The sequence below is a fragment of the Hippocampus zosterae genome, chromosome 8, assembly GCF_025434085.1.
Source record: "Hippocampus zosterae strain Florida chromosome 8, ASM2543408v3, whole genome shotgun sequence".
NCBI classification, from domain to species: domain Eukaryota; kingdom Metazoa; phylum Chordata; class Actinopteri; order Syngnathiformes; family Syngnathidae; genus Hippocampus; species Hippocampus zosterae.
This window is the reverse complement of record NC_067458.1, coordinates 6,183,819-6,200,103: the sequence shown is the minus strand read 5'-3', so window position 1 is coordinate 6,200,103 and position 16,285 is coordinate 6,183,819. Positions and strand designations below refer to the sequence as shown.

General features: G+C 40.2%; 1 protein-coding gene and 1 long non-coding RNA gene across 6 annotated transcripts in view; both read right to left on the bottom strand.

Moving 5' to 3' along the window:
- Window positions 1-16,285, bottom strand: part of lrp8 (low density lipoprotein receptor-related protein 8, apolipoprotein e receptor) — a 179,551-nt gene that overhangs the window by 7,680 nt on the left and 155,586 nt on the right. For 4 of the 5 annotated variants that reach the window (XM_052073346.1, XM_052073342.1, XM_052073345.1 and 1 more), the window contains exons 15-17: window positions 15,740-15,892; window positions 13,517-13,867; window positions 10,764-10,832 (exon numbers count right to left, since the gene is read on the bottom strand). In XM_052073346.1, the coding sequence (XP_051929306.1) occupies window positions 10,764-10,832; window positions 13,517-13,867; window positions 15,740-15,892 (573 nt within the window). The remainder of the gene's footprint in view (window positions 1-10,763; window positions 10,833-13,516; window positions 13,868-15,739; window positions 15,893-16,285) is intronic. The other variant, XM_052073343.1, reaches the window with a different exon arrangement.
- LOC127605765 (uncharacterized) lies at window positions 4,730-6,535 on the bottom strand. The gene is made up of 3 exons (XR_007963661.1): window positions 6,475-6,535; window positions 6,019-6,096; window positions 4,730-4,748 (listed from the first exon to the last, which is right to left on the bottom strand). It is a non-coding gene; the product is annotated as an uncharacterized LOC127605765 (long non-coding RNA).

Below are 16,285 nucleotides of genomic sequence, written 5' to 3'. Positions count from 1 at the left end.
ACGTTTATATACAACAGGAGTGTCCAAGGTCGGTCCTCAAGGGCCGCTGTCTTTTTGTTTTCCAGCTGTCCCAGGATGTTCTAATGCTGCATCAGAGCTGACTGATGAACTGATCATCTGAAACAGGTGTGATGCAGCCGGGAGAGCTGGAAAACAGGCACGACTGTGGCTCTCCAGGCCCAGATCGGAACATGCCTGATATACAGTATAATTTACATGTTCATACATCTTCAAGGATTTTCCAAATTGCTCTTGAAGATCATGAAACAACAAACGTGAAACACAGTATCCAACAACAAATATGAAATCCATAATTGACCATCCCACCCTAAATGCACCATTGCTATTGCTTTAGTTAACTTGAACTGAAATGTACCCAGACGTACTCGCATTTCAATGGACTAGCCATTCATTTCCCTTTTTAATGCAGTTATATCCTGTTGTGGATGTAGTTTTTGATGGACACCCAGCCTCTGTCGTTCAGAGCTGCTGGCTCTGCGTGGAGACAGGACTCACAGCTCGTTTTACCTGAAACTTTATGGCTTGTTATGAAATCAAACATATGTCGCTCAACAGCCTTCACTTCATAATCTGTCCACGTGCGTCTCTTATTCCCACCTGTAAAAGAAGGCATTATTTATTAAAAATGGAAAAATAAAATAATCAAAATAAGATATTCCAGGAAATAATGCGAATTTTGAAAATTTGAGAATTTATCTCTCATTCCATTCATGGTCTCCAGAGGGTTCAGTCAGGTCACTTGGTGTCTGGAACATAACATTACGGTGTCAAAATATTCAGCATTCTTCATTCTGACCAGTTAAGAAATGAATAAACATTAATTATCATTGAACATTGCTCACGGGAGAGTTTGGGATGAATATACCACACTATAGAAAGTTAACACTGTTCAGTTCTGTGGAACAGCAATATGGGGACATTCGAACACAGGCTCTCCAGAGTTAGGTTAAGACAAAAGTCATGTCACCTGAAACACACTCAGGTTTTTCAGGTCTGAAGAAATATGAGGACATGACGACTGAAATCATGGAGAGTCCATGTTTCTGATTTATAACTTCTCCTGTGTTTGTCAAAGAAAGCTGAAAACTCAAACCTAGTATATAATGATAAGACGTAGTAACCTGTTGTAAGGAAGAAGTGGATCTTCCACTCCTTTCTTGATCTTCAAAAGGTTTCATCAGGATCGGAACACTTGGTGTCTGCAACATAACAACATTACGGTGTCAAAAGTTTCAGCATTCTTCATTCTGACCAGTTAAGAAATGAATACATATTAATTATCATTGAACATTGCTCACGGGAGAGTTTGGGATGAATATACCACACTATAGAAAGTTAACACTGTTCAGTTCTGTGCAACAGCAATATGGGGACATTCGAACACAGGCTCTCCAGAGTTAGGTTAAGACAAAAGTCATGTCACCTGAAACACACTCAGGTTTTTCAGGTCTGAAGAAATATGAGGACATGACGACTGAAATCATGGAGAGTCCATGTTTCTGATTTATAACTTCTCCTGTGTTTGTCAAAGAAAGCTGAAAACTCAAACCTAGTATATAATGATAAGACGTAGTAACCTGTTGTAAGGAAGAAGTGGATCTTCCACTCCTTTCTTGATCTTCAAAAGGTTTCATCAGGATCGGAACACTTGGTGTCTGCAACATAGCAACAGTGCAGTGTCAGAAATATTCAAATTTATTCATCCTGATTAGTTAATAAATGAATAAACATTGTTATTCATTGAACATCGCTCACAGGAGGGTTTGGGATTAATATAAGACACTATAGAAAGTTAACACTGTTCAGCTCTGTGGAACAGCAATATGGGGACATTCGAACACAGGCTCTCCAGAGTTAAGTCCAGACAAAAATCATATCACCTGAAACACACTCCGGTTTTTCAGGTCTAAAGAAATATGAGGACATCACGACTGAAATCATGGAGAGTCCATGTTTCTGATTTATAACTTCTTCTGTGTTTGTCAAAGAAAGCTGAAAACTCAAACCTAGTATATCATGACAAGAAGTAGTAACCTGTTGTAAGGATGAAGTGTATCTATCATTCCATTCATGGTCTCCAGAGGGTTCAGTCAGGTCACTTGGTGTCTGCAACATAACATTACGGTGTCAAAATATTCAGCATTCTTCATTTTCACCAGTTAAGAAATGAATAAATATTAATTATCATTGAACATTGCTCACGGGAGAGTTTGGGATGAATATACCACACTATAGAAAGTTAACACTGTTCAGTTCTGTGGAACAGCAATATGGGGACATTCGAACACAGGCTCTCCAGAGTTAGGTTAAGACAAAAGTCATGTCACCTGAAACACACTCAGGTTTTTCAGGTCTGAAGAAATATGAGGACATGACGACTGAAATCATGGAGAGTCTATGTTTCTGACTTATAACTTCTCCTGTGTTTGTCAAAGAAAGCTGAAAACTCAAACCTAGTACCGTATTTTCACGACTATAAGGCGCCATTAAAAGTCTTAAATTTTCTCCAAAATGGACAGGACGCCTTATGGTGCGGAGCGTCCTTTATATGCGCTGAGTTCCAAAATCTGACTGACAGCCGACACGCCGTTTATATAGAGAAAAGGCGGAAGTGACTGTGAAAGAAGTCGGCCAATCAGGGAAGGGTGGGCGTGTATATATACATATATGGAGAGGGAGAGAGAGAGAGAGAGAGGGAGAGAGAGGACAGACAAGCTAGTCCGCCAATGGTGAAGGGTGGGCGTGTACGTGGACGCCTCAAGCCAGTACCAACACTTGTATAGCGTGTGGCAATGTGCATTGTTGCAAAACAACTCCGGTTTTGGTTTCTAAGAACCCCTGAAAATAAATTCGACAAAGAGACATGCCTACGAAGCTCAGTTAAAACTTAAAGCCACCGGTTATGCTTTTGGCATGCGTGACCATCTCACAGCAGCGGTGAAAAATCAAGTCAAGCAAATGAACTCTGAGCTTGCCGTTATTCCCGGAGGCTTGACTAAAGAACTCCAACCGCTGGACATTGGCATCAACCGGGCGTTCAAAGTAAAGTTGCGAACAGCATGGGAACAATGATCGATGGCAAACACAACTTTACAAAGAGTGAGAGGCAGCGCTCGGCGAGTTACGCCACAATACGCAACAACGAGAGGGAACGCGGCGTTTTTGATGGATTACGGTACTTGCACAATTGTTCAATTCTTCCTACACACACGCGCGCTGCCACCATGTTTCGCTCTGTTCTTTACTTTCAAATGTGGGAAAGCTTCACATGAGAGAAATGTTGACTTTGCTGTTGCTACTCCTTCTTTCCGCTCGGCAATGCGTAGCAACTCACACTAGCATGTGATGCATTCAATGACAACTGAGATGTGCAGTCCTCTGCTTCTGATACAGAGGATGAGGACTTTGATGGATTTCTGGGTGATGATTGATCGAAAACGTGAGAACATTGTACGATGGCTAAATAAAATACACCCGAACTCAGTTCTGCTTTCGTTGCCTTTTTAAAAACGTGTTTTTATCTTATCTGTATGTCTTGGCATGCTACCGTATGCTTCAAGCTAACGTGTTAGAGTGCGCGCATGCATGCCGTATGTTTAAGCTGGCGTATGTTTTACCACTGTAGAACTGCGGCTATTCGTACGATGCGTCCTGTGTATGTGTAAAATACAGAAATGTCACGCATTAATGAGACTGCGGCCATTAGTACGATGCGTCGAATAGTCGTGAAAATACGGTATATCATGATAAGAAGTAGTAACCTGTTGTAAGAATGAAGTGGATCTCTCACTCCATTCATGGTCTCCAGAGGGTTCAGTCAGGTCACTTGGTGTCTGCAACATAACATTACGGTGTCAAAATATTCAGCATTCTTCATTCTGACCAGTTAAGAAATGAATAAATATTAATTATCATTGAACATTGCTCACGGGAGAGTTTGGGATGAATATACCACACTATAGAAAGTTAACACTGTTCAGTTCTGTGGAACAGCAATATGGGGACATTCGAACACAGGCTCCCCAGAGTTAGGTTAAGACAAAAGTCATGTCACCTGAAACACACTCAGGTTTTTCAGGTCTGAAGAAATATGAGGACATGACGACTGAAATTATGGAGAGTCTATGTTTCTGACTTATAACTTCTCCTGTGTTTGTCAAAGAAAGCTGAAAACTCAAACCTAGTATATAATGATAAGAAGTAGTAACCTGTTGTAAGAATGATGTGGATCTCTCACTCCATTCATGGTCTCCAGAGGGTTCAGTCAGGTCACTTGGTGTCTGCAACATAACATTACGGTGTCAAAATATTCAGCATTCTTCATTCTGACCAGTTAAGAAATGAATAAATATTAATTATCATTGAACATTGCTCACGGGAGAGTTTGGGATGAATATACCACACTATAGAAAGTTAACACTGTTCAGTTCTGTGGAACAGCAATATGGGGACATTCGAACACAGGCTCTCCAGAGTTAGGTTAAGACAAAAGTCATGTCACCTGAAACACACTCAGGTTTTTCAGGTCTCAAGAAATATGAGGACATGACGACTGAAATCATGGAGAGTCCATGTTTCTGATTTATAACTTCTCCTGTGTTTGTCAAAGAAAGCTGAAAACTCAAACCTAGTATATCATGATAAGAAGTAGTAACCTGTTGTAAGGATGAAGTGGATCTCTCACTCCATTCTTGTTCTCCAGAGGGTTTAGTCAGGTCACTTGGTGTCTGGAACATAACATTACGGTGTCAAAATACTCAGCATTTTTCATTTTGACCAGTTAAGAAATGAATAAACATTAATTATCATTGAACATTGCTCACGGGAGAGTTTGGGATGAATATACCACACTATAGAAAGTTAACACTGTTCAGTTCTGTGGAACAGCAATATGGGGACATTCGAACACAGGCTCTCCAGAGTTAGGTTAAGACAAAAGTCATGTCACCTGAAACACACTCAGGTTTTTCAGGTCTGAAGAAATATGAGGACATGACGACTGAAATCATGGAGAGTCTATGTTTCTGACTTATAACTTCTCCTGTGTTTGTCAAAGAAAGCTGAAAACTCAAACCTAGTATATCATGATAAGAAGTAGTAACCTGTTGTAAGAATGATGTGGATCTCTCACTCCATTCATGGTCTCCAGAGGGTTCAGTCAGGTCACTTGGTGTCTGCAACATAACATTACGGTGTCAAAATATTCAGCATTCTTCATTCTGACCAGTTAAGAAATGAATAAACATTAATTATCATTGAACATTGCTCACGGGAGAGTTTGGGATGAATATACCACACTATAGAAAGTTAACACTGTTCAGTTCTGTGGAACAGCAATATGGGGACATTCGAACACAGGCTCTCCAGAGTTAGGTTAAGACAAAAGTCATGTCACCTGAAACACACTCAGGTTTTTCAGGTCTGAAGAAATATGAGGACATGACGACTGAAATCATGGAGAGTCTATGTTTCTGACTTATAACTTCTCCTGTGTTTGTCAAAGAAAGCTGAAAACTCAAACCTAGTATATCATGATAAGAAGTAGTAACCTGTTGTAAGAATGAAGTGGATCTCTCACTCCATTCATGGTCTCCAGAGGGTTCAGTCAGGTCACTTGGTGTCTGCAACATAACATCACGGTGTCAAAATATTCAGCATTCTTCATTCTGACCAGTTAAGAAATGAATAAATATTAATTATCATTGAACATTGCTCACGGGAGAGTTTGGGATGAATATACCACACTATAGAAAGTTAACACTGTTCAGTTCTGTGGTACAGCAATATGGGGACATTCGAACACAGGCTCTCCAGATGTTAGGTTAAGGCAAAAGTCATGTCACCTGAAACACACTCGGGTTTTTCAGGTCTAAAGAAATATGAGGACATGACGACTGAAATCATGGAGAGTCCATGTTTCTGATTTATAACTTCTCCTGTGTTTGTCAAAGAACATTGAAAATTCAAACCTAGTATATCATGATAAGAAGTAGTAACCTGTTGTAAGGATGAAGTGGATCTCTCACTCCATTCTTGGTTTCCAGAGGGTTCAGTCAGGTACCTGTCACTTGATGTCTGCAACATAACAACATTACGGTGTCAAAAGTTTCAGCATTCTTCATTCTGACCAGTTAAGAAATGAATACATATTAATTATCATTGAACATTGCTCACGGGAGAGTTTGGGATGAATATACCACACTATAGAAAGTTAACACTGTTCAGTTCTGTGGAACAGCAATATGGGGACATTCGAACACAGGCTCTCCAGAGTTAGGTTAAGACAAAAGTCATGTCACCTGAAACACACTCAGGTTTTTCAGGTCTGAAGAAATATGAGGACATGACGACTGAAATCATGGAGAGTCTATGTTTCTGATTTAGAACTTCTCCTGTGTTTGTCAAAGAAAGCTGAAAACTCAAACCTAGTATATCATGATAAGAAGTAGTAACCTGTTGAAAGGATGAAGTGGATCTCTCACTCCATTCATGGTCTCCAGAGGGTTCAGTCAGGTCACTTGGTGTCTGCAACATAACATTACGGTGTCAAAATATTCAGCATTCTTCATTCTGACCAGTTAAGAAATGAATAAATATTAATTATCATTGAACATTGCTCACAGGAGAGTTTGGGAATAATGTACCACACTATAGAAAGTTAACACTGTTCTTCTCTGTGGAACAGCAATATGGGGACATTTAGACACAGCCTCTCCAGAGTTAGGTTAAGACAAAAGTCATGACACCTGAAACACACTCAGGTTTTTCAGGTCTAAAGAAATATGAGGACATGACGACTGAAATCATGGAGAGTACATGTTTCTGATTTATAACTTCTCCTGTGTTTGTCAAAGAAAGCTGAAAACTCAAACCTAGTATATCATGACAAGAAGTAGTAACCTGTTGTAAGGATGAAGTGTATCTATCATTCCATTCATGGTCTCCAGAGGGTTCAGTCAGGTCACTCGGTGTCTGCAACATAACATTACGGTGTCAAAATATTCAGCATTCTTCATTTTGACCAGTTAAGAAATGAATAAATATTAATTATCATTGAACATTGCTCACGGGAGAGTTCGGGATGAATATACCACACTATAGAAAGTTAACACTGTTCAGTTCTGTGGAACAGCAATATGGGGACATTTAGACACAGCCTCTCCAGAGTTAGGTTAAGACAAAAGTCATGACACCTGAAACACACTCAGGTTTTTCAGGTCTAAAGCAATATGAGGACATGACGACTGAAATCATGGAGAGTCCATGTTTCTGATTTATAACTTCTCCTGTGTTTGTCAAAGAAAGCTGAAAACTCAAACCTAGTATATCATGATAAGAAGTAGTAACCTGTTGTAAGGATGAAGTGGATCTCTCACTCCCTTCTTGGTCTCCAGAAGGTTCAGTCAAGATCCCGTCACTTGGTGTCTGCAACATAACACCATTACGGTGCCATTACGGGACATTCGAACACAGGCTCTCCAGTGTTAGGTCCAGACAAAAGTCATTTCACCTGATCACACTCAGGTTTTTCAGCAACATTACAGTATCAGAAATATTCTAAAAAGTATTCTACAGTAACTGGGAAGTATGAGGGCATGACTGAAATCATGAAAATCAACATTATAGCAACCATAGAGTGTCAGAAATATGTCGTAGTTACATGACTTTTGAATAAATTAAACTTCATACACAGCACAAGCCGGCTCTTTATGGTAGTTACCACTGTACAGCTCTTATAGCTAACAATTTCAGGACAACAGACATGACTGAGTTCAAATAATAAAGACAACACCCGAAACATACTCTTTCAGACTAAAACAATGTAATGACTGAAAAATAATTCCGGTGACCATTCGTTGTTTTCAACTAAGTAGAGACTTTTGATGGGCAGTACAAATTGCTGATAAAAATGTGGATTTGTCAAACAGCTACCACAGCCTTCTTCAATCAGGTGAAATAAGCATTATGAAGGAAGTTTAAAGGCATCTAATTTTCCTCGACTATTACGGATGTATGCGTTTTTATGAATTGTGATATTTGGTGAAGCACAATATTTTAACAGAAGCCGAATAATTTCTATTTCTATTTTTTCATTCCAAGATATTCCTAGTTCTACATGGCAATACAATATTCTCAATAATTGAATGATAATGGCTGCTAAACATTTTCTTCAAAAGTACTTCAATTATTTTTGCTCCAATATGATCAATGGCATAAAAAATATGCTGTTTATTGTGACAGTTTTGGGGTAAATACAATGTACGAATAAAATCTGTCACTGTGACAGGCTTTGGTTGCAGCTCTTGTCATATGCTTGCGGTAGCCATAAGAATTAGATAGCAGGTAGATTGATAGCATACCTTTATAATCATTGATCCACTGGGCTTTCAAACAAGGCTTGTTGACTCCAGATAAAAGGAGCAGCCTCAGATTCAGGGCTCAGTCTGGTTCTTCTTTGTGACATTATCACCACCAGTAAACATCTACAATGGAAAGTGAGAAGAAGTCAGCCAGACAAGCAAGCACAATATTATGGCAGCACTTATTTTGGCTCAAAAAGTACTGAGCCAAAGGAATATTATTTTCTTCCTCAAAAATACAAAAATTCATTTCATCAAACATTTGCTGGTCAGACTAATAGATTCGGGCAAACCATTTGTCAGGCAGATAACAATGTAAAATTAAAATAGAGTAACACAATATTGTCTTGACCAAATGTACCAACAAAGCTGAATTCTGCTATAATTTCATTCCAAACGTTTGTTTGTTTTTTTCATTGAAACGGTGTACAATTGAATCAGCACAAGAATAAACAGTGTAAATACACCGGGCTTAGCGTAAATGCTAGAAGTGCCTGGCCCACTTTCATTAGGCTACCTGTACTAACTAATTTAAATTAACTGCAATCGAATAAAACAAATACTGCACTGAAATAAACATATGGTACCAAAACCAAGTTCCACAGACTGTGTTGTTAAAGATTTAGAAAAGTTTTCCAGAACCTTGCCTGCAGGACATGTCCACATTACTTTTACTGGAAGCTTATTAGCATGCTAACGATCGAGCTAGCTAGCTAGCTAGCTGTCTTATTGAATGATATTACCTTTGGTGGGCACTGTTAAACACGGTTATATTGAACAACTTCTATGTTACGGTAAGATAAATGAAAAGGAATTGCTTACCCGATGGTCATCCACGCGTGGTCGTGTTTGAGAGTAGGATTGTCTGGCTGCTTCACATGTTGGATTTTGTGTGACTGCTAATTGATGTGACTTATCAGGACGAGGGCGGGGAAAATGTGTGAGTCAGTCCGAAAAAGATGACATTTGAGGTCCTGCACAATGACGTCACTGAAAGTGTGTTAAAAGTGTGTTAAGTACCGAAGTTGGCCACTAGTTTTCCAAATGAAAAGTGAGTCGAAAGTTAAACACACTTAAACACACAATTTCTGAAAATTGTGCTCTTTCAGGACATCACTTATTTTTGGTGTGGGAGTATCCTCGTGAGCTCTAGAGTAGTGTAGACTGCGTGGAAATATGAGGACGCGAAAAATGTCCTCATTTTTCCACAGGTCCTCATTGTGAAGGTGTGTTATCATAAAATTGTCCTGAGATGTCATGAATACAAACGCACACACACACACACACACACACACACACACACACGCACGCACACACACACACACATGTGTTACCACAGTTAACTAATGTGCTCGTCACCAGTACATGATGCATGAACCAGAGGAGAGCAACTAAGGAGCCCATTTTTTTTACACACTTACAAATAGAATGTGGTTGTATTTGCTTGGCCTTTATCTGCCAACCTAAGGTAGTAGTGTTGATGTGTTAGTGTACTGTATTTTCCGCACTATAAGGCGCACCTAAAAGCATTCGGTTCTCTCAGAAGCCGACAGTGCGCCTCATAATCCGTTGCGCCTTATACATGGATCAACATTCAGATTTCTTGTATGGATTTTTTGTGTAAATGTTCTGTTAAGCACTTTGTTACAGCTGCAGCGGTTGTGAAAACACTTTATAAATAAAGCTCTATTGTGTTGTAGTGTATTACCTCTAGCATAGCTCCATCTAGTGGATGCATAACGCAACTACAGCCACAATTGTAGCTTCTATTCTATGCACCTTGTAATGTGGTGTGCACTACATGGCAAACGTGTTTTAAAATAGGCCATTCATTGAAGGTGTGCCTTATACGGCAAAGTGCCTTATTGTGCGGAAAATACATTAACTTGGGTTACAGTGCCTCATGGCAGTTAGAGAACAATGTATGCTCAAAGCGGGAACTTAATGCTGTTTGCAGCTATTCAAGTGTGATGGAAAAACGAACAGAATTCCCCATTTGCTTGAATCCTCTTCATGACAGGCTGTAATGTGGACATTACAAAGGCCATCGCTGACTAATGAGCTTACTGGCTCGTAATGGCTTCCTCTAGCCATAGGTCGAGTCAGGGCTTGTAGTTGAATAATAGCAAACCAGTGGATATTTTCCACAGGAACACCACTGAGGCCCCCCTTAGATATTGACTGTTTTAACACATGGATTAGGTCAGTTAAATCAGGCAAGGTGGGAGAAAAATATTTTTAAAAGTCATACTCGTGCATTCTCGCACATTCGCACGCATGCATACGGTATCGACACGCAACAATCACAGAGGAAAAAGCTAGAAGGGAAAAGCAGGCAAGCAAAAGCCAGAACACCAAAACAAGAGAGTCGAGAGAACTCACCGATAGGAATGACTATCCCCAAGACAGCTACTGTGATGTTGTTGCCTATGAGGTAGTGATCACCCGCAGCTGATGACGGGGAGAGAGAAAATGTGAGAGAGAGAGATGTGACAAATTATTTGCAAAATTATCCCCAAATAACTTGCTAGAGGGGAAAGAAAAGTTTGCTGTAGCTAGTAAGAAACATATTTTCAACCTGCTTGCAAAATACTACAAAACGGTCGATATTCATCCTTATTTTACCTTCAAGTGTAGTATATAATGTAAAATTTACAGACCTAACTCCAATGACATTGGGTCGTTGTCTTACAGTACAATGATTTGCAAGTCATGTTCAATCTATATTTAATCGAACAACTGATAAACTGCTGTTTTTAGCAAATAAACACTGACTTAGAATTTTATGTCAGCAACACGTTCCAAAAAGGGCTGGGGACAAGTGGGGTGGCAAAAACGAGCAAGTTGAGAAATGCCCATCAAATGCCCGAGCCACCTCATCTGGCTCTTCTATGCGGCTTGACTCTGAGTATCTACCCGATGTCTGAGCATCTCACCCTATCGCAAAGGGATATCCGGGATTTTATTCATTTGGTCATGACTGAAAGCTCATGACCATAGGTGAGGGTTGGAACATAGATCGACCGGTAAATCGAGAGCTTTGCCTTTTTGTCTTCACCACAACAGACTGATACAGACTCCGCATCTCTGCTGAACTGATCCGCCTGTAGCTCTCCCGTCACATCTTGGCTTGACTCGTGAACAAGACCCCGAGATACTTGAAATACTCCTCTAAGAGCAATATCTCATTCCCGCTCCCGGAGAGGGCACTCCCAACTTTTTCCAACTGAGCACCACAATCTCAGATTCAGGGGTTCTGATTTTAATCCCGATTGCTTCATACTTGGCTGTGGACTGCGTTAGTAAGAGATTGTGGTTTCAATAAATCAACAATATCATCATCACATCATCTGTAAAAAGCAGAGAGGCAAAACAAAAGTCACCAAACGGGACTGCCACACCACCTCATCTTCACCAAGAAATATTGTCAATAAAGGTGTTCATAGAATGGGTGACAAAAGGCAGCCTCGGCAGAGTCTCTTAGACTGAAAACTAATCTGACCTATCATCAGCAACACATACAAATCCACATTGGTGGTACAGGGATCGAGCAGCACATATTCCTGCATTAAAAATGTAATCCAGTAAACTAATCCACATTTTTAATACATGAACCTGTAATCTGATTACATTTTTTCCTGTATTGGTATGAGATTACATTAACTTTTTTTTTTGTATCCTGAATACGGAACGCCGGAAACATGTATTCCGCTACTCCCCAAGGTTTATACTCCTGTGAAATTTTCAGAGCAGAGCTATATCAATTTTGTTTTGTTCTGCCATCCAACATTGTTCTTCTTTCAAACACAATTAATGCATAGTGCTTTTTCAAACATTGTTCAAGCAGTTATAAAGCACTATCGGTGTTTGACTAGTCAACAAACAGCTGATTTTTTTTCTGATAAGTCATGATGAAATTTGTGATTTATGTTCGAATGAGTTATAGAGTGTGAGTGAGGGGTGAACGGGAGGATGGAGGCAGGGAGGAAAAGACTAAGAGACGCTGTCATAAAAAGTGAGTGAGGACAAAGTGGCGGGAGGTGAGTAGAGGGAGCCGTGGGGACTGTTGTTCATGAGTTGACAGATCTGTTACTTCGTTCTAGTGAGGGACGAACTGCAAGCAGACCGAGTAAAAGCCTTGTACCGTATGTGAGTGTGTGCGGGAGTGAGAGTGATAGACAGTAAAGCAACCAGTGAAAGAAAATGTACAGCCAAGAAATTCCTCAAGATAGAACTCAAGATAAAGAATTTCGAGAAAGAAAATGGGAGATTAATTATTATTACTGTATTTTCCGCACTAAAGGGTGCACCTTCAATGAATGGCTATTTTGTAATATTTTTTCATACATTGGACGCATCGCATTATAAGGTGCAATCTACAATGCCTCCACTAGATGGTGCTAAGCCCCTTCCATTCAACTCGAGAGGCGTTCATGACCGCCTCTGAAAAACGTAAATTAACTATTACTGTACTTAAATGAAACTACAAAAATTAAAAATAATGCATCAAAACGGAAAACCAAGCGAGTAAATCACAATATAAATTCTGTAGTGGGGGCTATGGAATTTATTTTCTGATATCCTCGCTTGCTTTTCAGTTTTGATGTATTATTTTCAATTTTCCTAGTTTCATTGAAGTAATCATTAGTTTACATTTTTTAAAGGCGGTCTTGAATGCCTCTCAAGTCGAAGTGAAGAAGAGAAGGCACGGAAAGGGACAAAGACATACCTGCATTTGTTGAGATTGTTTAAAAAAAAAAACAACGCCACAGCCACACCGTTCACTGAACCAACAGCAAGTTATAACATTGTAAGCATGTCTCCAGCAAGGAGCCATTTTGGAGTCGACATATTACCGTAATGACCACACACAAGGCGCACCGGATTTTAAGACGATCGGTGAGCTTTTAAGAAAATGGAAGACTTTTTGGTGAACCCTATAGTGCGGAAAATACGTTATTTTTTTAATGGGGCAGTTCAGTTCTGCCTGCTGTGATGATGGCAGTGAACAATCATGGCAGGAGTTTCTGCAGAGCATATCACACAAACAGAACACACATGCAGCATGCACATCGTCACTTAACATGATTTAATGCACTTTGCATAGACCCTGCCTTTGGGTGGGTGATCCTTACCTCTATGTGACAGGTTGCCGTTGCTCTCTTTATGAATGCTGCTGGGGGCCAGTGGGCCCAGTAGGGGTGTGTGAGGAGATTGCAATGTCTGGCTGGTGCTACTGGAACTGGTTGGTGTGCTTGTGGAAGCAGGTGTTCGGAGGAGCTCGGTGGAGGTCCCCCTGGGTTTCTGTGGGGGTTCGGCTGTTGTCAGATGCCTTGTTGTGGTCATCAGTGTGGTCGATGCAGTAGTGGTGGTTGTGGATGGGACTGTTGTCTTGGGAACAGAGGTGGCTTTTGTTGTTGTACTTGTCATAGATGTTGTCGAAGAGGTGGTGGTAGAAACGGTTGTTGTGGTTGTTCTTGTTCGCACTATATAGTAGAAACAGAAAAAAATAAACATCAGCTTTCGTTAAATGTATCATATCTGGAAAGGTATGTCACCACATTGAGGTTATACTCTGTCTTGCCATGCTGTGGACAATAAAGCCCAAAATTACAATGGCCCTACCTGGCACATCTTGCGCTCAGGTGAATTTTTGATTTTCTTTTTTTTTCCAAGTGGAAATTTGAAAGCTGCAAGATGGTAAAAAATGATGTTTATTAAAAGTGACTGGTTAACACTTTCACCTCGCAGTACAAAGGTGAGGGGTTCGATTTTGGGCTGTGGCCTTCCTTCCTGTGTCAAATTTTCATGCTTGCATGTATTTTTCCAGAAACTCGATTTCGTCCTACATTCCAAAAACATGCATGCTAGGTTCAGCGGAGACTCTATATACTGTTCCTAGATTGTGAGTGTCAATGGCTGTTGTTCGTCAAGGTGTGCTCTGTGATTGGCTGGAAAACAGTTCAGTGTGTGATAGGCTCCCGTAACCCACAATGCTCGTGGGGATAAGTGTTTGAATAATAGATGGATGGATGTATTTATGATTACATCACTGGCAATTGATAATTGTGATGACATTGTGATATCTTTTGCAAACTTAAGGGTGAAGTAATGGATAGCATGTCGGCCTCACAGTCAAGAAGCGCTTGGTTTGAATATTGGCCCAGGCCCAACTGTGTGGAATTTCCCTCGATCCATACTGGGGTTGCTCCATTGGTTTTATTTTAATTGAAGAATGTAAATTAGGGGTGTCAAATGTATGGTGTGCAGGCCTGATCCGGGACCTAAGAGGATTTGGTAAAGTATAAAAATTGAGTACGGCCCAACTGAATAAAAAGCTATATTTATGTTTGTAGAAGTACATTAGTAACAAAAGCATGCATGATTACTTCTCTGCAGTTCTACTTTAACCCGCCCATTCAATACCTGAACCGTTTATCCTCACGAGAATCACAGGCGTGTTTGAGCTGCTACATGCAATTTTTGGACAATAAGATGGGCATATTCAGTTGCAGGACTTTTACCTTAACCAAAAGGCTTTCAAGTTTGATGACACAGTAGAACAAGATAATCTGATTGATATATTATTCATAGTCTCATTTTTTATTGGCCAAGATGTCAGTATTTTACAAACAACCTTAAGTCACGGTTTGTTTACTGATAATAGCAGTTAAACGAGCCTTAACTTTTAGTTGTGGGGGAGTTGTGGGGGGCGCAATCTGGCCCTTTTTTTAAAATGACCCCCCCCCCCCCCCTGCGCTGAGTACACAGTGCTACATTATACAACCTGATGGTAACTAGGGAACACGATGACAAACTTGTGTTGCCAAAACCCTGGTTAAATGGTAGGTATACCTAAATGTGACGAAGTCCTGCTCTGTTCACTTTGCACTTCACTGAATTCTTGAAAATAAGTCCTACAACCACATATTTTGAATGGGACTTTTTCCTGCTACTGGATATTCATGTTTCGTTCAACTTATTTAGTGATTGATTTATTTTTATTTCTTTGAATGTGCTCTTTATAAAATACAGTATGTATTTCATGGGCAAATGGAAAAAAAATAATTGAAATTTCTATTCATTTAAGAGAAGATGCTATATTGGGATGTATAGGGCACCAAATACAAGCAATGTGAAGCAATATTTTCAATTAAGCCCCACTATTTCTTGAGATTGACTGGTGACCAGCCCCGAGTGTACCCCGCCCCTCGAACAGCTGGGATATCATAGGCTAGAGCTCATTTAACCCCCTAAAAAAAGCAGGATAGAAAATTGGTGGATAACCTTTTGTGCTGGGCAACTGGAATTCCTGGTACAGTATGATGTCTGTTTTATTACATTCAGTCAAGACTTACCTGTGACACAACGCCTCATATCTGGTCCCAGCTCCATCCCATCAGGACAGGCACACGTATATTTGGGGGAGTGGTCTGTAATTTGGGGTGCCTTTAAACAAAGGTACTCGCAGCCACCGTTGGGAAGACTTCCTATGTTACAGGTGTCAGGCGCTGTAAAGGACACAGACACGCACGCACGCGCACACACACACACACACACACACACACACACACACACACACACACACACAAGGACACAATTGGTTTGGTTTTAAATATGTGTGACAACAGATTATGAATCAAAACTGTTTTCCAGGTTAAAATAATGCATATATATTAATGCATTTTATATATCTATCTATCTAACTATCAATATCTATATCTAAATCTATATCTAGACAGCCCGGTGGTCCAGTGGTGAGCGTGTCGACCTCACAGTGCAGTTCAATTCCAACTCTGGACTCCGTGTGTGGAGTTCGCATGTTCTCCCCAGGCCTGCATGGGTTTTCTCCGGGTACTCAGGTTTCCTCCCACATTACAAAAACATGCATGGCAGGCTGATTG